The sequence below is a fragment of the Photinus pyralis genome, unplaced genomic scaffold, assembly GCF_008802855.1.
Source record: "Photinus pyralis isolate 1611_PpyrPB1 unplaced genomic scaffold, Ppyr1.3 Ppyr1.4_LG3a, whole genome shotgun sequence".
NCBI lineage: Eukaryota > Metazoa > Arthropoda > Insecta > Coleoptera > Lampyridae > Photinus > Photinus pyralis.
This window is the reverse complement of record NW_022170509.1, coordinates 1,757,389-1,783,353: the sequence shown is the minus strand read 5'-3', so window position 1 is coordinate 1,783,353 and position 25,965 is coordinate 1,757,389. Positions and strand designations below refer to the sequence as shown.

The following is a 25,965-nucleotide window of genomic DNA, read 5'->3' as shown; positions in this document are numbered from 1 at the left end:
TTTTGGCGACGTATCCTAATTGTTTATAACTATCGACCACGCTTTATTAGTGTGTTCTGTACACTGTTGCCGAGACTGTTGCAATTTCGTCGGCACCTTTGATGGTGTTCATAATTACAATAGTAATAAGACCATCAACCAAAACGTTAATAAATAAAACAAAGTTGTGTAGTAGAAGGATAGGGAGTCCATCTGTACGTACTTCTGCATTTGTGTTTCTTCAAAAAGTGGTAATGACAGTTTATTAAACGCTACAGATTGTATTATGGATACTATGTGCCCCTTGCATTTTTTAATCTTCATTCTTATTTTCTAATTTGTGAGTGAGGTTTTTTTAATTTGTCTGAATTGAGTTTTGTATTGAAGGTGAAGTATTTGTTATGGCATATGAACTGGGACTTTTCTTTAAAACTCTTTATTGTTTTAAAAAAAACATAACTATTAAAAGATTGATTCGGTCTTGGGGATATTGTAATTAGTACATATAGAATAGTATAGTATATTTTGTAAAAGATGAATATTATCGAATACTCTCGAAAATTCCCAAACATTCGCAGCGATAAATAAATTACGGGACTTTTACTTGTGTCCAGTAATTTAGCACCGCAGTTTGGTATAAGATTTTGTACGAGTATGTCCTATTCGAAATGTTTAGGCGGGTTTAGCACGTAGAATTGACAGAATAATTTTTTTCGAAAATGCGAGCGCATTAATTTTTTTACTTTTTTACAAAGATATTTAATCAAAAATTTAACTACAGATAACTACTACCAAACCAAGCAAGTATTGAAAGTACAAATCCTCTAAGATTTAATGTAGAAAGAAACATTAAACGTAACGTCTTAAAGGATTCAATCAATTTGGAATTTCTGATATAAACCGTAATGTGTAAACTAAGGAGCCTATTGAATTTGGTTCGAGATTCGTTTACGTTCAAGTATTTCAATTTTTGTTCCGTAATTTTAATCCTTCCATCAGTCAAATTCAAGGGTGCATTGTTTGCCTAGTTTGTTCTATAAAAATGTGAATAAAAATTGGTTTTGGTGTTAGAGGATTTTGGTTATTTATTGTTAAAAAATGAAGTGGCCATTTCAATGGAGATTACGTTAAAAGGTTCCAACAAAAAGTAGTTACGCATTGTGAAAATTCATTGTAATAAAGGAAGAAATTAAATTAAATATACATTTATGTGGCCATTTAGTGTTGTTGTTTTTGCTGGGGCAGACAGACAGACAGTGCACTTTTTATTTTTTGAAAGTGAAAGTGCACTAATAAAAATCCTGAATATCGAAACAAGCATGTCGAGGTTCTCCAACGTTGCATGTGATAAAAGATGGCATCCCCTCTCAGTCAACAATTGAAATTTCCCGTTGTCCATGAAATGATTTTTATTATACATTTCGATTTGGTCGGAATGCCGACGTTTCTGAGACACAATCAGTGAATTGAAAAACTAAACTAAAATATCTACATGTGGAATTTGAGCAATATCAGCTCGCCACAAGAATTTTGAGCTCGGAACGCAGACAGTCTTCAAAGTTTCTTGTGTCCAATTAGGAATATAAAACTTTCAGTTTTTTGTTGTAGTGTCCTTACATTTTCAAACAGATGTGTAGTGCTGAGCACAATTTGTGTACGATATAAAACTTGTAATTGAGAAATTTCCAATAAACTGTATTGATATTCCCATTGGCTGTGTCACTAGGGTTTTTTTTGCTGTAAATGCCACCTGCGATGATTTGGTATGTCCGCAATATGTTTTACTTTTATTACATTTTGACAGGCCTTGACATTAGGAAGATGGCAAACATTCGTGACGGACTGAGCCAAGTGCTTCTTAAAAAGCAATATTTGCAGTGTTTTTATATAGCGGGCAAAGTCGTTGACCCTTACTACTGACAATCTGTTCCTAATAATTTGTTGTTACAAAATTTCATTGTTACGCTTCACCGATGAATGACCACGAAAATCTAGCCGCAATGATACCTAAATAAATTAGGGGGCAACAAATATTTCAGTATTTTGCTTTGTATACGGTGATGAATATAGGATGACCGTGACACATTGTTAATGAATTAGTCACGAATTAACATACTGACGCTCTCAATGCAGAGGCGAGCGCGAAATATCGTTTGAGATGTAAAAAATTCAAATTTCCCTAGCTGATGTCAGAACAGGGATAACCACGTGTATACGTTTAGTCAAGATCCCCAAATGTAACTTGACACTATTGGCACATGTGAGTGAAACGAGAAGTTTTTGCAAGTAACCATTTAAATTAAAGTAATGAATAGAGAGGGCTTAAAAACATGAAATGTAGATTAAGCCCTCTATAAGCAACGCCTATGATTGGAGGTGTTCGCTTCGTATGGAGGATGCCCACCATATGTTAATATTATAAATAGAAATCTGAATGAGTAGCAATAACGCTTTAAATTTATTGCACAAGAGTTTCCGCAGACTAAATATTATTTATAATTAATCAGTTCGGCCTGCTAATTCGCGTACAAAACAAAAATGAGTATTGTTGGGAAACATCCGGAACGTAATTGGGATATTGCGATAACACCTGATTGTCTTATTCGTCCTTGTAATGTAAATAAAACGTACTTATATTGGAAAACAATTCCACCTACACCTTACCGGAGGGTACTTTATTAGTAATGCCAAGGTTACTGCCTGTGCAAATTTTAGTCGCATCATTCTGTACAAATGATTGACAGGTGCGTAAACTTGGCAGACGAATTTAGCGCCGTAAATATTATTGCTCCAGTTTTTCTTGTTGCCGTACAAAAACTATTTTAATTAGTCTAAATACCGTTGCGACTAACACGGTTCCATAAAATATGTATTCCGAATAAGGCAAATTTGCTTAGAAAACGCGTTTTCTGCTCTTTTTGGGCACGCTTCAAACTGTCCAGATTGCTTTTGCAATAAATAATTTCGTAAATATTCTATATACAGCTATTATTTATCGAACTTGTTTTTGATTATCCATAAACTTTTACCTTTTGGATGTCAACAAGTATGCCAAAAGTCGAAATTAAATATAAAGGATTTTTTTGTTTATTTTTCATACACACACTCAAATATCGACATATTCCGTGTGGATTTTTGTTTTTCCCTGAAAATGTCATCCTAGACTTTGCTGAATCCGAATACAATTTTTGAAAAATTCCAATTTGTGTTGACAGTGACAGCCCTATTCTCCTTCACCGCGCTTACAGATTGGGTCATCTATTTTTTATTAATTTTAAAAGAATATGCGATAAAAAGTCCGAGGTTAGTGATAAGTTTAATTGTACCCTTTAGCCAAATTTTCTTTTATCTTAGGAATTTCCCTTTCCTGAATTTTCCCATTCACTTTGCCAAACTTAATTATGGCCATTAAGCTCACTGCACTCAATAAGTAAATTTCAGAGTTTTAATCTGAACATTGTCATGTACTATCCACGCGCATTTTTTTAATGATAATGTAGCGAGCTTCTTGAGAGCTCCATCAAGTTAGCCCCCTCCCTCTCATCAATTAAAAATTTTTTTAATAATGCTAGTGTTGTGCTAAATTGTGCTGATCCAATTTTAATGTGCGCTGATCGGGAAACACAGAATGCAATTTGACCCCCGTTTTTTTAATGGTACAAATGTTGTGCTCGATGCATATTGCATATTGTTGCGGTCAAATATTCAGAAATAGTCTTACGGCACACAGTAGTTTCTGCACTCAAACCGTTGTTTTTATATAAAAAATTGCCTTTTTCACTAAATTGTGATACGAGTCTAAAGCTTGTGTGCACAAGCACAAATTTCTCGCGTTTCACGGAGGTTCCATCTGTTTCGGCGTTTTTGTTGAAAAGCAATGAAAATTCGAATGTCAATATAAAAAAATTTCACGAAAAAGACACATTTCGACGGAGAGTTGACAAGACCCATTGCCTTGATGCACAAGGCTAAATTTTGTACTATCTCGTCTTGCTCTTTATTTAACCCATTTCCATAAAAATTAAAAAAATGGGCTACTGTGGCAGTAGTTACCTTAACACCTACTAACCAACCTTTTTTGTTATTTGGTTCGTTAAAAAAAAGGGATTCCGCATGTGCAGGCTCAATTTTCTTATTTATGGACGGATTTTTATTATATTTTAAGGGAAGGTGCTTGCCAAATAAATAAATTAGATACCCGATTCTTCTGAAATTTCAAGGCAAGATGCTTCCTATAAAATAAAATTAAAATCAAATGTTAAAAAAATAGATTGTGCACCCTTTTTGTGAAATTTTAACTGAAGATGCTTCTTATAAAAGCGAATTGAGATCACGTGTCAAAAATCATTCTTTATGCGCAGAACCAGTTTTATTACTTGCAGGTGCTTTTCAAATAAATGTTTCTCCTCATTTTGGTTAAATGACTAAAAAGGAATTTGGCTGTAGTAACTTAATTTAAGACTGTTAAAGCAGAAAACTGCTTTGGTTTCTTTATTTCATCAATTCCGACTTCCCGCTTGGTACCTCCAATGACTACACATTGACTAGGGGCTTCAACACCTAATCATTGAGATATTCACCAGTAGTTGAGTACTCGCACCCAGATGGTAACCGGATTTTTTTTTAATTTTTAATCAAATCAGATCTGTAGGTATTATTTCTACCGTAAATAGGAAATACTAGCGCATTTCGCTGTTACGAAAGAAGACTTTTTTTAAATATTATAATTATAATTGCTGATGTCTAGATCGTCGCTGCAAGAACTAATCACGACACTGTTTGGTTTTAAAGAAATCGCTCGTTTTGTATCAAGCGACACGAAAGACCTCTGCAAACAGAAAACTTCTTCATTGTTTGAACAAGCAAACTCGATTATCTGTTCAGTTGACAGTATGTAATGGTGTAGGTATTATATTTTAATCGCGATGCACCTCGTCTCGTCTATTTTGCGTGGGGTAAATCCGGACTTAATTCAATTTAAACCGACGAACAAGATAAGCTTCGCTTAGATCGAAGTGTTCGCAAAATGTTAAAGTTCCCCTTCTACACCAATAACTGTCTAAATAATTTCCGCCTACAATGTAATACAATTCAAAACAGTAAAATTGCAATAGGTACAAGAAACAAGTTGCAAAGCCGCCACACTCGCCCGAATGACTAAAGTGTACTTCTCACGCGTGATCCTCGCCTAGTAAAGTGTGTACTTTTAACATCTTTGCTATAATGACAAACATGTGCTAAATTTGAAGATATGTAATATAAACTCGTTACTAGAGAATGAAAATTGCAGCCGTAAAAAGTGTAGGCAAATCGATAATTCTATATTGAAAACCATAAAACCAGTTGCCACTCTGTGAATTAATAGCTTATTTTTGTAAATTCTAAACTTTCCCAGAGCATTACCGCTAAAATAGCATCAATAAATCATCTATTGATATATCCCTATCGTAAACACATACATTTATTACGAAACGCGATTCTAGATGTATTTTTTGTTTTTATATCATATTATATGTTTATTATAGTTATTAATTTCACCTGATTCAATTTCAATTAATAACAAGTAGTAATGGTTTCGTCAATCTGCGCCGCCGATGCTTTTCCAATTAAACAGCGTTTAATATATTTTATGTTTATTTTATTAGTGATGTTGTTAATTTGTTACATTTTAAGCTCGGTTATTACCAAATATGGAGTGCAGATACATTGTAAGCAGCTAAAAAATCGAAATAGTATACAGGGTATAGCATATGACATTTTTTATTTCTTTAATTAGCCAGCGTCATCTTCCTTAGGGTAAAAATTTCACTATGAGCTGTGCTGACAACTGATTTTTTATTTTGCCTTTATTGTTGAGTGGCCGGGGTTTCAGCCAAGGCTGCTATACCAACCCAACCCACTACACATTTACAAATATCCATGCCCGAACCCGGATTGAACCAGGGACCCTTAGCACAACAGTTCAGCCTCGAGTTCAGCTTTAACTGAACTGCGCCACCCGGGCCGACTATAAAGGATCTGAGGACCCTTCGTCATTTTTGTATTTAAAGACAAATCATGCAAAACGATATCTGCACGGATTTATAATAATAATAATTGCTTTTATTGAATATTGAAGGCTCCTACACCATATTCAATTGGAATGCACAGGGTCAGATAAACTGAAGACAGTTATCTGTTCTTCCCCCTGTAACCACAATAAAATCTAGGTGTAAAATAAAATTGCAATGACAACTATATATACATAAATAACATAAACATATACTATCCTATGCTCGTAACTAAATATCTAGCATAAAACTTAAAAAAAAAGCAGTATATAAGTATACAATAGGTACGACAGGTAACTGAAGAATCACGACCTACTTGTAAGTATTGTCCTTTTCATCGCCCTCTTAAATGAAACCTTTGATAAACTCAGAAATTTAAGATTTTCTTTCTGATTACAAAATTTGCAGATGTTGTAACTCAAGGATCTTTGAAATGCTGACGTAGAGAAAGATGGAGTAGATAACAAACCTCGATATCGCAAATTCAGGTGGTGAATATCTGTTCTAAATGTTATCCTATTATATAAATACCCCTCAGAGAATCCTTGGTTCGAACCTGAGTTTGTAAGTGTGCGGGGTTGGGTTAAGAGAATAAACATGACCCAAATAATATTTCAAAAAATATCATATTATGGATGGCTCTTTTTAGGAGGTACCGCCATCGCACTCGCGCGAGTGGCACGTTTTCACTTCGCTGCTTGTTCGTCAGTATATATTGAGCTTTATCTCTTCGTCCTATATACTAGAATTGTTCAGTTATTTTGTATAATCTGTCTTTGTCGAGTAGTGTTTTTGTTTACAAATTTCGCCATAAAAAATGGGTATCACTTGCATTAAGTAAAATTAAGCAGCGGAAACACACTTTAATAAAATTGGGGTTTAGATCAAAATTTTGGGGGAACTGTGGCCCCAAGAATTTGAGTAAATGCGTTAATCCGCTTATGTGTATTAATAGCGCAAAATATCTGTTACACCTCATCCCTTGCCTTTCAAATTTTTAAAAACACTACTATGGTTACTTTTTTGTTTATTTGTCGGTGTGTCAGCACGAACTTGTTACTCTCTATACGCGCGCAAACCAAAGGGTCGCCTTTTCGTCTACCTACGCCCACGAACGAGAAAATTCTTTCTGTCTTTTTAGTGACAGAATATAAAATACTAATTTAAAAAAACTAAACAAAACAATTTTCCCCAAAAGATCACAGAATCTGCACTAAAAAGACAAAAATGGATTTATGTAGGTTAACTACCCTTCGGAAGATCCATGGTTTGTAAATGTTAATGGTTTAAGTTGATGATCGGCCTGTTTTGAAAACCCTACCATTTATTAGTCATCAGATTAAAAAAAATTATAATTCGGTGAAAGGACATCTTTTCAAATAACGATATGTTTCTTACCTTACTATTCAGTTTAAGATTATAAGGGAAGCCAAGATTTGTGAGGGTATTCTATCGTAAACGATGTCGTTCTACCACCGAAAGAACAATCGAAGTTCTCGTGCGTTTTTTTTGGCACTTTACTTTGTTGCGATTACTCACTCTATTGCATGGAGTGACAATGAGGTATATGGAAAAAAATTGGTGGTAGAAGCACCCAAACAAACATTTTTTTTGTAGGCCCTGCAAAATTCCTAAAATTTACGTTTTTTTCTGTTTCTAAGGTCTTATAATTTTTTCGCTCTCGTGCCATGAATTGCAGTCTAAAATGTTCGTTTCAAAGAATCCCCCATTTCGTCGAAATCAGGATTTTTTCGCACAACCGCTCAGGGGTAGGAAGTTTTGAGAAACTATGCAACAGTAGTAAAGCCTGAGTAAATGGTGATTGAGAAAGAAAAAAGAAAATTAAAGAAGAGGCGCAAATTTAAGGACGTAGATCGGAAACGTAAAATTTCGAGACCACCCCTGGGTTAATTCTTGGTTCGTACCATCAGGGTTTGGATGTGTGCAGGGTTGGGTTTGAAGAATAACGACGGCCGAACCTTGGCCCAAATAATATGTCATGGATGCCTCTTTTTGGAAGGCACCGCCGTCGCACTGACGCGAGTGGCTAGCTTTTTTTTTAAGGTGCCAACAAATTACGGCGAAGTTAGTCATAAAAAAAATGATTTTAAGATTTAACCAGGGATTTAACCTTCCAGGGTTAGTTCTGCTTCTGCGAAAGTGCTGGGGGTGGGACAGAACTAGTAGGTGGCATGTGTTTTAATCATTGCCGGCAATTCGTTAGTAAAATATATAACTCACAGAATGAATGAAAAGCGAACAACCCTCACGTTCCCACTTTGCTATCTGTGTGTCTGTTCGCCCTTTCGCCTTATATACTAGTTCAGCTATTTTGTATAATCCGTCTTTGTCGAGTAGTGTTTTTATTTACGAATTTCGCCATAAAAAATGGGTATCGCTAAAATGTGTGTACTAAAAATCTGCGAGGCGCAAGTAATTACTCCCTTGCATTCAAATTAAGCAGCGGCACGACCGCCGGAGTTTCATTTAAATTTCCGCTGCAGGGCATATTTGCGCCTTTTATTTTAAAATTAACATCGACCCTTATCAAGTAGATTTAAATTAGATGTGTTTGTGCATTGCATTATAATCGAACCCTTGTTGAGTAATCTCAATTTCAATTACGCCGACTTGTATGCTGCATACGAGAAGTGAGAAAATTACATTTATAGCTTGATTATCCATTCCCATACTAATCAAGCCGGTTAGAGTGATAACAGCTCCCAGAGATCAATACATCCAGCTCTCCGTTTGTGCCAGCTTCCACATGAGGTTTAACCAAAAGTTTGAGATTATCCTTGTTTGTGTCTTATAGGCATGCATCCACCATTGCAGTTACACACATTTGGGTAATAAACGCCGCCGGTTTGAGCGTCATTTCTGCCCTATATTTCAAAGACTTAGCGAGGAATGCCAATTTAGAAAAAAGAGGGTGTCAACGGTTACGTGTCACCAAAACGTGGATAAATTAACTTTGTTGAATAATGTATGTCTTCGTTTTGTTTGTGCTTGGTAGCTTAATTATACGATAAATATTTTCTCACTCGCAAACACAATAAAATTAGTAAGTTTACTTACTCCGTGTCTTCGTGTAGCTGTATCGGTTTTAATTGCCAGTTTACCATGCCTTTTAAAATGTTATGCAAGTGATGGCATTTAAAATTAATCATGAAGCATGGAGTGTTTCAAAACAGTTAAAGTGGGTGGGCGTTAATCGTGTTCCGTTTATGAATATAAACAAAAAGTTTTTCCCAAAGATTTATTTTGTAAGCGCCTTTCAACTGGGGACACAAAATCGAATAACCACGATCAATCTTTAACATTTACTTAAGGGGTAAGTTTAGGGGACGGTTCACAACTATTTGTACTCATCTCTTTTCGTTTTTAACAGAAATTTTCACGCATTTTGTCAATTAATTATAAGCTTTTGTTTGAGTTTGAATCTTGAAGCCGTACTTGACATATGAAAGCTTCATCTCATTGAGTTCTGTTAGGATGACCTACTAAGTAAGGTTACTTCTCACGTGTGAAGTTACCCTCTCGTTTGTAAACTGTAATTGACATTAGAGTTTTTAGAGAGTTCTGACAATTATGCCTTAAAATATCAGTTTTTATAATATAGGCCAACTTAACACAGAGTTTTGAAAAGATCGTCAATAGTTCTAAAGTTCTGCGAAAATTAATGCAAAAAACCTCCTGATATGTTCTGAAATAAAAGCTCCCAATATTCACTATAGTTTACTAAAAAAAAATGTGCCGAATTCTCTCAGCTTGCTAGCTGAACCCAAAAATTGCAATTTTGGAAGAGTGTCTTCAAAACATTTTTCTCAAAAATCCGGCCCGCTATTTTTTATTTCCGTATGCCTGATATACATATCCAACGTTTGAAGAAAATCCTTCGAGCTGTTACAATCATCTGTAGCTGGACCAAATGATATGCCAAATAGAAAAATCAAAACAGTAGTCCCAGGCAAATTTTATACACAGATTTGGATCGAGATGGTAATGATTTCTATATGGACCACTGAATCAAAACCATATCTTCAGGCAAAATTAATGGAGATGTTGAATGATGGACCAGCAATCAAATTAATCATAATCTATCGCAGATCATATCGATTCGGAGGTTGTATGGACCAAAATCCATTATATAATATAAAAACTGAAAATAACCTCATAATACAGTATCAAATATCTGATCAATTTAATTCGCCTCATTAATCCCCATAATTTATCAAGAACTCCTGAACGGTAATTGCATAAATGAGGAGGGCTAACTTCACACGCGCTGGCGCTATAATAGAACTCTTGAAGTTGCTTTGCAGCCTAGGCACATTTGTAATGAGAGCGTTTCAAAAAACATTTTAATTCGTATTCTTGTGGAGAAACACCACCAATTTCAATATCGATTGGCGTAAAAGCTTTAGTTGGTGCGGAAAACAACTAAATTTTACCCCACGCAATAACGCGTGTATATTATCGGTATATGTATAGTTATATAACAGGAAAGTATTTGTTCAATAATGAGAGCTTTAATTAAGGGGTATCGGATATTTAACGACGCATTCGTGCAAATCCTTTGTAACCAAAATTATCTCCTCGCACATACTCCAATTTCAATCAAAATTCACCTCGAAACCGTTGTACCTAATTTCTGGAAACCATAGGAAGCCTGGTACACGAATTATTAATTTTAAAGCCAATCCTTAATTTACAGCGTGGCGTGATTGTAGCGCAGCTTATTATCAACAACAAGTGAAATAATTGCGCCGCAATTCGAAATATTCAATAATAGGTTTATCGAGAATTTCGACTAAATAAACCAATATTGCGTTTCCTTTATTAATTCAGGAAAATCGTTTCTATTTCAAGTGAGTGGAAAATCATATTTTGCGCAATTATTAATAGAAGTGTCAATTGCGCCATTTCCGTTCCTTTGTGAAATTTCCACTTTTCCAGATGCAAGCAATATCGAGAACATTTGTGAATACATGCGAATATTGCATTTCATTTGCACATATAGGTAGATATATTATGAAATTACCCACTGAGAAGCTCAGCTTGGATTCCTAAAGGAAAAAATTCTTATTGGTTATTGTGAATGCGAAACGTTTAAAATTAATTCAATTTTCTTTTTTGGCTGCAGCTTATTTTGAAAATTAGAAATAAATTCTCCTTTCATAGTCGACAAGTCTATTGAATATTTCGATTTTTTTCAACTACGCTACATTGTCCGCATCGGAAGCACAATTGAGAGCGTCTTATGACTAACAATGTAAAAGAAAATCTATATGTTGTATGGTTTGGAAAATAATTGAGATGTGTGCTATTGACAAGAGATTTTCAAAGTGAGAAGAACGAAAATCAATTTGATAGCGTTCGTTTGACAAAGCGATTATGTATAAAAAGACTCTTATTTTAATACCAAACTAATGTGTATTGCGCTGCTTGATTGATTTATTGATAAGTCTGATATAATCTCTTATAAAATGTTCTACAGTAGGTACTACTAATGAAAATAATGACTAACATTTTAAAGCAGGTGGAGGTGAAGTGAAAATCACGTAAAAGTGAGGCTTATGCTAAATGGTGGCTGTTGAACCAGATCACTTCACCTTCACTGGTTGATCACTTGGTTGTGGTTGGACCTTCCACCATGAAACTCAAGGAAAACGGATAGTCTAAGCTCCAGGGAACTAGAACATCTTACTCTTTAATATATATTCCTAGCCTCGGTTTTGCTCGAGATTTTGATATTTTACAAATCTTCTTTTTCTCTTGTTCGGAGTCCACAATCCTAGGATTGGCAGTCCTCCACCTTTTCCTATCCTGCGCTAATCTTTTCATGTCTACATAACGACCCTTGCCTATGTCCTATGTAACTATTTGGTCTATGTATCTAAGCCTCTGCCATCGTACCCCTCTCCTTATCCCCTGACCTGACCTACCTTCTATAGCTAGCTGTAGTAATCCTCCGTGTCTGAGCACGTGTCCTATCATTCGATTTCGTCTTCTCTACACCGTTATCCGAGCCAGTCGTCACTACCCACACCGAAGCACGAGTCACTTTACGATATTCAGGTGTCTGTATGGGCGTCCCCCTATCCGCCACCCGGCGACGAGTGTCTCCACCGCGCGAGACGCATAGAATATAAACGTATCCACTTTAAAGGTAATCGGACGGAGTGGGAACTTAATACATGCAAATTTGGGGTGGTTTGAGACCAATTATGCCAAATATTGTGATTGATATAAAATCTTACACATTTTTAGAAACTTGGCGGTTTCTATTAAGTGAACGTATTGGGAACGATCTCATGCAAATTAGGGGTGGTTCGAAACCAAGTATGTCAAATATTGCGATTGATACACCATTCCTTAAATAACAATACAATTTCGACACATTTTGTCGGTTTTTATAAGCAGACTTAGTGGGAACGAATACCTGCAAATTAGGGGTGGTTAGACACCACATATATCAAATATTGCGATTAAATCTAGACACATCATCCCTTAAATGACGCCAATGCAATTTTACACATTTTTAGAAACTTGGAGGTTTCTATTAAGTGAACGTAGTGGAAATGATTTCATGCAAATTAGGGGTGGTTGGAGACCAATTATGTCAAATATTGCGATTGATATTGACACCATCCCTTAAATAACGCCAACGAAATTTTACACATTTGTAGTAACCTAGCGGTTTTTATTAAGTGATGGTAGTGGGAACGAATAAATGGAAACCAGGGTTTTTTACTCATATATCAAATATTTCGATTTATATTAAATCTACAGGCATCATCCCTTAAATAACTCCAATGAAATTTTACACATTTCTAGAAACTTGGCGGTTTCTATTAAGTGAACGTAGTGGGAACGGCTTAATGCAAATTCGGGGTGGTTGGACACCACTTATATCAAATATTGCGAATGATTTTAAATCTAAACTAAGCCAATAAAATTTAGGCACATTTTTTTAGAAACTTGACGATTTTTATTATGTGGACGTAGTGGGAACGAATACATGTAAACTACGGGTGTTTTGACTAAAATTATATCAAATATTGCGATTGATATAAATCAAGACACATCATCCCTTAAATAACGCCTATAAAATTTATACAAATTAGGGATGTTTGCGCACCAATTTGTCAAAATGGCATATTAATCCCATCTCCCAAATAAATGAAGAAATAAGTTTCGTCTCTTAAATTTAAAGGGATGCTATTCTTGTATGGCCAAATTAAATATCAATCGCAATTTGTATTTGATGTAATAAATTGGTGTTTAAACATCCCTAATTTGAATGAAATTTTATTGGCGAAATTTAATGAATGATATGTGTGTATTTAATATCTGTGGAAATATTTCATGTAATTGGTGCCCTATATCTCCTTTAATTTGAATTTATACATTTCCATATGTTCACTTACGAAAAACGGTGAAGTTTGAAAATTATTTGTAAAAAAGTACGTGTCGAAATTTGGTTTGCTTTAGGTACTTAAGGGATGGTGTGTGTAGATTTAATATCAATCGCAATGAATATTCAGGCCGTCTCACGCAAACGTTACTTAAAAGTATTTAGGCTGTCATTTATATTATAGAACACCCTATATTTGATCGCATTTTCGAAATCTACAGGAAAATCTACGTCATTTGACACAACATTTTCCTATACTCAACATCAAAGGTTTTCAAGTTATTCAAGATTTTTCAAATTTCAACTGCTTTTCTTTTGAGCCTTGTAACTATGACTCCATTGACTTGAACTTCAAAATGTCTTCCAAAATCAACAATACTTGACTTGATGCCGGGTGTTTTAAGACTAATGGACTTTAAGCTCAGGTTAAATTAAGGTGTCGAAACATCCCCAAGTAAGATTCATTCATTTGCATATTTATTGCTAACTTAACAAGAAATATTAAAAAAAAAACCTCAAACCTTTTACTAGATTACTACAGTAGTCTAATGTATAACTTCAGAAACATCGCTACACACAAAAAAGAAAGTTCTGGCTTTTTCTTTCCATTGCTTCAAACATCTTCAGTCATTTTCGATGGACACAGTCCCGACGAAAGTGAGATTAAAAGTTGCCTGTTTTTTAATTTACAAAAATGCGCAAAACAGGGGTAGGCAATCGCCTTAGGAAGTATGAAAATTATTTCCGGCGTTTTCCTTGTACTGTCTCAAACGTCTCCGTCCAGATTGTAGCCAAACTGAGTACAAAGTAACAATTGAACTATTTTTCTTTCAATGGAAATGTGAGACATATTCCGGATCTTTTCTCTATGGAGGTTCAAAATAAGCATAATTTGGACCACGAAATAAAAAGGTTCCAAACAGAAAATGTAGATACTGAAGAAAACGAGATTTGCAAATAAGGCGTAACGCTTTCAACATTGTCGAAACAAATTAAATGGTTTCGTACCTGGAATGCAAATTTGCAATAATTGAGAAGTGTTTTTCTACAAACAATCGCAGCGATTTGCTAGTTTTGAGGTTAGATGCTGACTGAACAACGTATTCTTCACGGTACAATTTAATTACAATTACAACTCCTTACCAAGTAGGTATAGTTAATTGCCATTCTAGAAAGAACAAGGACACGCCATTCAAGGATATTTACAAACAACGAATCCAAATTTGCAATTACTAACGTCGTCACAAATTGATGTACTTCCTTGTGCTTCGCAAGTTTCTTTTACACATCGTAAGTTTCAACAAATTAGCTTGCTTGTATAGAAGGTTTAATCGTTAATCTAAATAGTCCGATCTAATTATTATGTAGTGCAATTATTTTACGAGCGTAAATTAGAGCTAATTTAAAATCAACGAGCGTTGGTTTGTCATGCCTGTGAATAACTAAAAAAAAAATCTGATGCCACTGAATAATTGAAGAAAATTTACGCGATATAAAAACATTCTAATATAATTAAAAACGTTTGTTTTAGTGTGTTTAATTAAATCAAAAATTCAATTGACATGCCTCGTATTCCTTGGGAATTTGAATTTTTATTTAATTGAATATAATTTTTCAGGGTGTAATATTGTGTTAATTTTGCATAATTACATTCTTTACGAGGGAGAATTCCGCAAATTTTACACACTCTGGTTTGTTGGGATCAACGAAATGTGCTGACTTTTAGACCGATTGTACCTGAAAAAATTATACCTGGTGACGAACATTACGTTCTCGCCTGCAATTGAATGAGTCATCCGCTTGTTAAGAACCAGTTCCCAAGAAAAAAAGAAACTTGGGAACTTGTGCCGACAGAGATTTTGGACGCGGACGATTGTCGTAGCAGGTATTTTTCAATGGATCCATCAATAAATTACTTTTGGGTCAGAGGAGTCAGTGCAAGTTTCACAACTTTGGTTGGTAATATACTTTCTAAATCACTCTCGCAAATGCATAAAGCACGGGTTATACACTACATCCATTGTATCCAAACACCCTTCATTCGATTGGAGTAATATACATCTTGTCGGTTATAATTGGTATACGAGAAGTTTGAAATATGACTCTGCGTAATATAGAGCCGTTATTATTACACTTTTCGCTCTCCGGTTCGTATATTTTCAAATCGTTGCAAACTAATATGACACCTTATTCACTTTAAATTTGTTTTTTAACGTTCACGTGTATAGGCTACAATACAATTCGCGGTGCAATATTAAAAATGCACTCTGTAAAAGTAGAACTAATAAAAGGGTAGTTGCAGCCAGCTTCGCACACAAAATGTTTTTTAATGCAATTAGGGAGGTGCACAGAATTAGCGTTTTCGTTAATAACAGCCAGAGTCGGGAGTTCTGGACTCAACTCAAAATTCATTGCAGTCGTGTTACAGGCGCAATGCACAACTACAGGGATAAGGGACCATGCAGCAAAAAAAGTCGATTTATAACGTGCACAGACAGACTCAGGACTATTAGGCATGAATCCTAAGTGGAAGTGTGGTGCAAAAAATGCGAGGAATCCAAGCTTCCGAAGAATTCACGGGGAATATTTGCAAGATTTTAAGAATATGAATATCCTGTAGGTAGAAGTTGTGGAATCGAAAGTCTAAAGAAACGGGTAAACTTGAATATACGATAGAATATGAAAAGTTGAAAAGATACAAATGAAGTTGATGAATCTTATCGGAAAAATCTCAAGAGACTAACTAATTTGCATTTTGAAAAATCTGTTCTGGGAGAATCAACAATTTTTTTCATTTTGGGACACCCTGTATATTGTGTCAATTAATTAAAAATTATTTTTACTAATTGGTAAGGAAATTAATTATAAAGGATTACAATAATTTTTAAAAAATTTGTAAGTTCTTAGCAGTTCTGTCTACTGTAACGTAAGTTTAATTGCGTCGTTTATTTATTTAATAAATTTATAACAGTTTTGAAATGAATGGATTTATAACAGTAAAAATGTTCTCGACACGGTTCCAGGCAACTTCTATAGGACAAACTTGATGGCGGTACTTGCACGAAAACCCGCTCGTGGATTCTCCATTTTGGAAGAAAAAGCAATCCACCGTCTTACGAATCGGTTGCGGGGTTCCTCTGGGGTTAAAGCAACAGACCAATACTTCCACGATGCTCCTGTCCAAGTGTTCAAGTGCTGTAGCGCATTCCAGAAATCTTCGTAACCAAATTTATCACCAGACCGGTCTTTTGTTGCAAGATAATAAAGAAATCGTCCCTGCATCGTATACAGATACTTCTTCCCAGATTGGCCTTTTTTCCTCCATTTTCCAGTTTACCACTAAACATAAATCACGGGCATTTTCTTGAGCCGGCGTGAGATCTTGTGGTGGCCAAATTTTTTAAACGGTTTTTTGGAAAAGTATTGGTCCACCCATTTCCCATTTTTCGTTGTGAAATACACAAATGAAATGGTCCTTGAAAGAAATCCTGTTAGGTGTCGTTGTCGGATTTTTTCTTGTTAGCATGATAGAGTGTTTTAATACTCAATCTTGTTCACGGTGTCTCGTAGATGAATCATATCGGTTTTCAGGTAATTACTCCTTGAAAAATCCCAACTTTCCTAAAAAATGAAGAAATATTTACTGCATCCACTTTATTATCTATGGAGACATTTTTTTACTCTTCAGCACGCTGGTGCGTTGCGCGCATGTGCAGAACTAACCTTATGATTGGAACACACGTATGGGAAGGGTAGTTTCAAATGTGAATATCTCAAAAATGTAATGTCGTAAGAGGATGTTCACAAAGGACAAATGATCTGGATCTTCTATTATATGTGTATCACAAAGTATAAGGGTTAATTTCTCTCTGTAGTTCTACATTTTTTTGCTAAAGTAACTTATTGGAGTGATCAGCTGCAAGTCTGTTTTTTTGTTGATGTTACCATATGAAAATTGGGTTATTGGATTTCGCTTTTGGGGTTTATGTCCCCAACGGTCCCAAGCTCGAAATGATCGCAAACAGGTAAAGTCGAATGGTGGGTGAAAAAATCATGGGTATAACAAAATGGCGGTGAATTGACACCCTGTATGGAGGTGCGGTTAGTTATTGGACTGACAGAATGAACTATTTTTTGTTAAGTTCGTGTCTACCCCTAGTAGAGATTGCAATTAATTTCGTTGAAAGATCATGTGGTGGGTGAATGCGACTGAGAGAGAGGAGCTCCGTCAGCATTTGCCCCGGCAGTCTTGAAAGTGAGATTAGCGTTTACAGCAACTGAATTGATGACAATAGTTTTAAGCAGAATTAACATACAGAAACCAATTTCCTTAAGTTTACAACTTCGCGTTTGGAACGTGGGGGGCACGAGCCAATTACGTTCCGGGCAAGTTTTTCGTAAATGAGCTTCATAAAAATTCGCCGAAAAAATAATATTAACCTTTAAATCTAATTTTAAGAAGTTGAAACTCCATTATGAACTAATAACCAGGCGCTGGCTTTCAAATTATCAACGCCTACAATTAAATAAAACGCACGGGGTGTTCCTAAATCGAGGAGAGATTATATTCCCATTTCGCATTTTAAATACGCCAGTTTAAGTATGAAACCGCAACAGCGGTTAGGAAACATTCTGGTCATAAGTCCAAATCCACTTTGCGACCCTTAAGGAGCCATAAAGGTAAACCGGAAGGATTTGCCCAAACATTCTGAAATATTTTAAATTTATTTGTGTAAACCTTTATTTGAGCAGATAATAGATGTATATGCGTATGTATTACGAAAACAAAATTTCCTAAAATAACAGTAGCCTCAAAGTATTTGTAAAATAAATATTGTCTTTAAAGGGATTGTCCAGTGTAAATCGATGGGAACGACTTTATACGCTCATTTCTTTTGTGATTATCGAATTCTTTAAATTTTCCACGCCAAAAACGGCGTTCAATGCCGACAAAGTATTTCATTTTCGTAGTGTGTGTACGTGCAAAAACGATCAATGTATGCCTATTTTACTAATGATTCAATCGAACCAACTCAACTAAAACTGCTCACCCTCAAGTTTTTATGCCAGATTCGGACGCGGCGAATTTAAATGAAGGGTGCTGCTTCTTGTTCAGTTTTAATAAGTTACTAATTACTGTCCCCTAAAACAATCAAATACACAATCCGGCAGAGTCCACCCTGTTGCTAAGTGTTAACACTTTTATTGTCTGCGAAGGGTCGCCGTAATCATTGGCCATAAAGCGTTAAATAATTCTCCCGCACATGAATTTGTTATATAAAAATTTACCGGTGCAGAGAAAACGACCATTATTCAATTTACGATTAATCGCCTATTTCAATACAAAAAAATTCGAATTTGATGAGTATCCTACACTCCCTCCATTTTGCTGCGATGTATTATAGAAAAAAAAAACGCGCGCGCTTGAGTTCGAACCGCGTTATCGACCGTTAACAAACCGAGAAACAGTGAACTTGCCACTACTGTATACCGTTTGGCTTATATATTGCCGATAAGCAACCCCTACGACGGTACGCTCAATGACAACAATACCGCAGAGCTCACGACGCCCGAAGATTTTAAACTCTGTATGTAGCACCTACCCTTGGAGATACATCGCATGCAGATGAAGCTACCACAATTCTGGCGAACCGACCCCGAAATGTGGTTCGCCCAAGACTCATTTCCGAATAAGCGGCATCACAAGTGACGACACCAAGTACGGGTATATCGCCAGCAGCTTGGATGCCAAATACGCCAGCGAGGTCCTGGACATCCTCACCAAACCACCTGACCCCGGGAAATACGAGAAGCTGAAAACTGAATTCATCATAAGGCTGAACGCAACCCACGAGCAGCGGATGAGGCGCGAAGAATTAGGACACCGCAAACCGTCGCAGTTCCTATGAAACCTCCAAGAATTCGCAGGGTCATTCGTGCTAGACAATCTCCTAAGGTCCATATGAAACAGGAGTCTGCTGCACAACATCAAGGTCATCCTAGCAGACGCAGTCTTACACGACTTGCAAATACACCCCCGCCGGCCACCGATTGCACATAGCGGACAACGTTACGAAGACACCGCAGCCGAGGTTAGCGTCTTCCGACGTAACAGACGGCCGATATCTTCATACAAACTGTACGCTGCTAACGAAACCGCAATCCACAAATTCGGAACATTAAACATGAACCTCGATTTGAAACTTCGAAGGAACTTGCCATGAAGGTTAATCGTCACCGGAGACCATTGAGCACTCAACGCACGAACCATTCCTGACCGCTACCTAAAACCGTTTTCTCCACCATCGATCTAGTGAAACATACCACCAGATTCCAGTCGCAGCAGAAGATATTCCCAGCGATCACTAACACCGTTCGGAATGTTCGACGGTTCATCAAAGACGTCGCAGAAACCCAAGCGCCGCTACATGAGCTGCTAAAAGGTCCGAGGAAACCAACCACTGCAGTGGACGGCCGAAGCGCATGAAGCATTCAAGCAATGCAAACGGCAAATTGCCAATGCAACCAATGATACAGCACTCCGCAGCAGACGCATCAAACTTTGCCATAGGTAGAGTCATGCAAAAGCACCAAACCTGAGAATGGGAACCCCTCGTATTTTTCTGGAAGAAACTATGATCACTTGATCGAACATTTATGGTATACACCTACGCCTTCATGCAGAAACCCGAAAAATGCCCACCAAGACAATTCAGGTACCTGGACTACACTCGTTAGTACGCAACCGACATCAAACACGTAGCCGGGAAGAAAATATCGTCGCAGACAACTTGTCACGAATCATGCCCTAGGAGCAGACCAGACAAGAAAGCATGTCGCTACAACTCAAACCAATTTCTGACGAACAACTACTTCTTCGTAAACTTCACTTTTTTAATTCGATTTAAAACGACTTAAATCTATTAATACTCGTAGCAGTCAACTAAAATTTTTTCTATAACAAGAACTTTACGATTATAAAGCCTGGCTGTCTTCAATAATATGCCCAAATACAATTGTAAAACAATACGCGTTTTAGCATCTATCAAAACAAGCAATTAACGGCCACCACCAAAAGAGCAATGATTAATGTCCGTCGCCTCTATGTAAAACAAATTCCCTTTCCTTTCCACTTCCCACTGCGTCTTCCAATAAATTATACACTTGCGTTTACTACGTCGAAAAAATATCAGCGAAAACACGTGCTTATCTTGAAGCTAATTAGCACACACATTCTGGGTGATGGCGCTTGCTATAATTGTGGCGCCAGGTCTTATAAACATAGCGCTTAATTAACATAAAGTTGTGTTGCTAAGGGAAATCAAAATCATTTCATAATTTAGCCCAAATTGTTGACAAAATGTTCGCGTAACACAAACTTTGTTCTCGAAATTTTCTGTAGATGTTAATGTTATCTTTTTTGTTGCAGGGCCCATGACGTGAAGTCTACATTCGCCGCTCCCATTATGAAGCGGCACCTCATCACGATACTGTTGACGGTGGCGGTCGCCGCCGCGTCCAGTGACATCGTTCGTTCATTTACCGATCCTGCCGTCGAACGCTTTAACCATCTCGTAGTTGATAAGAACACCGGACGTGTGTACATTGGAGCTGTAAATCGGTTGTATCAATTATCTCCGGAACTCGAACTTGTGATTGCGGAAGTAACCGGCCCTGAGCTTGATTCCGACGAATGTTCCGTATTAGAATGTACCACTTCCGTCAACAAAAAGCTTACCGACAATGTAAACAAGGCGTTAGTAATCGATTATACAACTACTCGTCTGATCTCTTGCGGAAGTCTATTTCAAGGAATCTGTTCTATACGTAATCTCCACAATATTTCCGATGCTGCTCAAGAAGTACGGGAAGCTGTCGTTGCGAACAACGCAACAGCTTCGACTGTTGCATTTATTGCACCAGGACCACCAAATCCTCCAGTTTCTCAAGTGATGTACGTCGGCGTTACCTTTACTTTAGGTTCACCGTATCGGTCAGAAGTTCCTGCAGTTAGTAGTCGTTCCTTGGATAAAGGGAAAATGTTTACCATTGCCCAAACCGCCGTTACCACCGGAACGAGAATGTTTGTAAATTCTTTGGCGAGAGAACGTTACCCAATTACGTACGTTTACGGATTTAGTTCGGAACGATTTAGTTACTTTTTAACAACCCAAATGAAACACACGACTTCGAGCCAATTTATAACAAAATTAGTCCGAGTATGTCAGGACGACGAGAATTATTATTCGTATACGGAAATACCCATAGATTGCATTAGCGAAGCTCAGGGTGGTCGGAAATACAATTTAGTGCAGGCCGCGTACGTTGGAAAAGCTGGCTCCGATTTAGCGGGCGATTTGGGAATAACGGCTCAAGACGACGTTCTTTTCGCGGTATTTAGTGAAAGTGAACCTTTACAAGTAAACAGACCTTCGGACCTTTCGGCATTATGCGTGTACTCTTTGAAAGCCATACGAAGAAAATTCATGCAGAACATCAAGACCTGCTTTAACGGCGTAGGACAGCGAGGTTTGGACTTTATTTCTCCCAGTCACCCGTGCGTGCCAACGGTGAGTACTTACCAGCTTCTACATCTGCGCACCACAATAGGGGCGAAGCGGCATTGCCGCCCTCGGTATTGTCGTATTGATCGCTTAGCGCCCGGACTTTGCTATACCAGCCGCTGACTACGGTTTCGCTTCGAATTCCGCACGTACATTCCTGAATTAGAAGGATCACATTTATTCCTAAATACAACAGTCGCGATGTACAGGGCGATCCCCATATTGGCCCTAAGAAAACAGATGTCTCCCTATTAAACTGGTTCGCCCCGCGTTGCTTTCTTCATACAAATGCACGCGGTTTTTGGCATAAATGATCGCAATCCTCCGATCATTTCGACAAAATAAAACAATAAAAAAAGGCGGTTGAGCGATAGGTCTTCGATACAATTAAAAAGTAAAGCTGGAAGCATTTTTGCAAGGGACTAATCAACCAAAAATGGAATAAACTTGATTTGGGATCCTTGTGAAAACGGGTTATTAGTTATTTTGTTATGTCAGTATTGCGGAGGAGTGTCCCATTAAAAGGCGTCTAGAATAAATTTGCAATTCGCCGAGGTCAATAATTCGTTTAGGGTTTAGGCTTTTGTCGAACTAGGAAAAAAATGGCCGATAATCGAATTGGGAGAGCCCATTATTGCTCACTTTGATCACCCTGTATTCGTTCCCTATACCTGTAACGATCCCCCTGAAATATTTGGCTGTATTGTATGGCGAAGAAGGCGCTTTGGAAATTTCGCGTAGGTGGCGATATTTAAAATATGGAATTCCTCGAATTTCAAACTATCTCGGATATAAAGCAACGTTTGGACTGGGATAAGTTTCCGGATTTATTAAATTTACGATTAAATTAGGGTTATATAATGGAAAGCTTTAACAGTAAGCTTCCGAAGTGAAGCATGACATTTCCAGAGTGTGTTTTGATATAAACAGGAGGGCGTTGAGGCGGAATGTGCAATTCCTGATCCGAGAGACCGCACCGGAATTTGCCCCCAGTCCGAAGTCGACCTCAGTTATACTCAAACTTTCTAAGTAAGTCCTGTTTGTGCATGACAACGACCGTCCTTGTTACGATTCTAAAGTTCACATAAATCGGCGACACGTCTCGACTGCTAAAGTATGACGTCGATATTTTGTGACGTGTCTTTGAACACCTTGCAGTCGGCAAAGTAAACAAAAATTGACGAGTCATGAAAGGAACGCCTACAGCGTTGCAACCTATTTCTTACCTTACCTGTACACTTGAGGGTAGGGGCGGCGGATTACTGCTATAAGTTAATGCCGAGCTTCTACCGGCGTAAATTAATTAACTTTCGAGCAAAACAATAACTTTTAAATCTCGCGCATTAAATCGGGAAAGGCTTGAAAAATATTGGAAAATAATGCGAAATGTTTATGAAATACGTGGCGTCTTTAAAAGAATAGCGCCGTAACGAGATGAGCTCCAAAGGTTGCGCCCTCCACCTCCGATACTTTTTGTGATGCTAATCAGTTCCTTTCGTCTCCATTTGATAAGTGTTTTACGGGTGATATTTGAGTGTTCCCTATATTTTCAGCCACCGATAAAGCTCAATTTCTTTCAACTGCGTCAATCAGAGCCGGATATTGGTTTTCCTGAGATGGACTTTCGTTAAATTTCGAGTTTGAATTGACGCTTAACCACAATCTCAAATGTCGATTCGCTCGCTTATACCTTATAGAATAAATACAGGGACCTACTGCCGCTATGCCATTGAAAAAATAAGATTTCAGAATTATGAATTTGGAAAATTGAGAGTGTCATAAAAATACGAGACCGAAGAAATTTAAAAATTCCGAACTTTTCGTGATGAGAAAAGGTGACATTTCCCTTAAAGGATTTCTTAGTAGAAAGGATACGCGGTTGCTCCCTTTTTTTATAAAATATTAAGTGCGCTTTTTATTATATCGCCACCGAGAGGGTGTCTCCCAAATAATTTTTCTAAACATCTACAGCGTAATTATGTTGGTGCGGTTTATGTGCGGATGTTCCATGATTCTTGTTCGTCCGCATGGGGCGGATCTTAATCGAGAGCATTTTTAGAACACGTTCGAGTTTTCATTTGCATATCACATTTTCACCGCCTACTTAACAATTGGGGGAAAATAATTTTAAGCTCGAATTTATGCGCGAATTATATAAAATTCGATATTCTCGACTTTCATCACAATTATGGTAAATGTAGTCAACACAAAAATGTTTTCAGATTTTCGCGCTTCTTCATCGGTGCCAAACTAGCACAACTACAAAAAAATTTGTTTTGAGGAATCTATGGCACCCCTTCTAGACTGAGCCCGCCAGGTCTAGCGCCATAATATTAAAGCTAGCAGTGAGGTGACAATTCTCCTAATCACAGTCATTTTCCACTTTGAAGTAAATTTGTGTTTTTGTGAACATAAATTGTCTTATAAAGCCTCTTATTTTCGGGGGTTGGGTGGGCATCTCTTTCAAAAGCAAGAATCTCTTATAGTCTAGGGGGCGATAAAGACATCTAACTGGACATTTTGAGGTGGAAAAGAAAAAATGGTGGAATATGTTCAGTTACGTGTCAGAAACAACATATTAAAAATCCCACCCCCCAGACCCTGTGCTAAAGGCTCCAGCCACCCCACCATCCCCCAAAAACCGTGTTTTCGCTCTTTTTGGCTGATATCTCGCGATCTATGAGATCTATATGAAATATTTTTAGCTGAAAATATTTCTCGGGAAATTTCATACAAGGTAGATACTCAGAAGTTAGCCTAGGTGTACCTCTTAGCCTAGGAAATTCATAAAAGCGGCGAAAATCGGCAATTTTCGTGGCTTTTTGCAAATATATCGCGACCTTCAGGGCTAGATGATATATGTTTAGCTGAAAATGCTCTTCGTGCAATTTCATACGAGATATGTAACTGAAGAGTTGGCGTAAAGTCACCTTTCACCTTCAACTTTCATGTGTGAGGAAATATTCATTGTAAAACAAAGTATTTCTATGTACCATTTATTCACGTAAAAACAGTATTTTCATATTGAAATATTCACACATTCATTTATACCTCAACGAAATCATTATCCTCTGCAGATTCCACTTCTTCAGGCTCTTCGACGTCCTCTAGTGCTAGTGGGTCGTCTGAAATTACCGACTCGTAGTTCTCCTCGCCTTCCGCTTTACCTGCATGGGCACCCTGAAACGACGACGTCCCATTTAGGCACGATGTTCCATGACACTGGACGCAGAACTCGTTCTTCAGACCTACAACAAGAAGTATTATGTCAAAAAAATTTTATAATTAAGTATACGAATATAATATTCTCTCGTGTGTCCTAACTCCTAAGTGTCGGGTAGAGAAGGTTTACCTGATTTTCTGAAACAGTTGCAGGAAATCAGGTAAACCTTCTCTACCGGATACTTAGGACACACGAGAGAATATTATAATCGTATACATAATTGGTACCCATGCATCAGGTAAAGCGGAAGACGAGAACTACGAGTCGGTAATCTCAGACGACCCACTACCACTAGAGGACGTCGAAGAGCCTGAAGAAGTGGAATCTGCATCTAGTATATAACTTTTGATTGAGTCTGATCGAAAAAGTACGAATTGATTTGGATTCTCCGCACCCAAATTAATAAGAAAAAGTGTTTTCCCGAGAAATTTTGGTGTAGTCGATTTTTGGTAAAAAAGGAAGGTTATACACTGCCCTTTTTCGGAAAAAAAATTTTCTTATAGAATGTGGCCTGTAGAATCCATAATTTCAAACAGTTCCAAGATTGGGGTACTAGTTCAAAAGTTACAGCCCTTTGAATTTTCTTTCGAAATTGGTTTCTAGTCTATAACTTTTGATTGAGAAGTCTGATCGTAAAAGTACGAATTGTTTTGGATTCTACGCACCAAAATTAATAAGAAAAAGTGTTTTCCCGAGAAATTTTGGTGCAGTCGATTTTTGGTAAAAAAG

General features: G+C 37.2%; 1 protein-coding gene across 1 annotated transcript in view; it reads left to right on the top strand.

Moving 5' to 3' along the window:
* The window catches only part of LOC116165722 (plexin-A1-like), a 114,782-nt gene extending 91,740 nt beyond the window's left edge, over positions 1-23,042 (top strand). The window contains exons 3-4 of the mRNA XM_031480385.1: positions 20,879-22,019; positions 22,944-23,042. Of these exons, the coding sequence (XP_031336245.1) occupies positions 20,879-22,019; positions 22,944-23,042 (1,240 nt within the window). The remainder of the gene's footprint in view (positions 1-20,878; positions 22,020-22,943) is intronic.
* Positions 23,043-25,965: the final 2,923 nt, after the last annotated feature.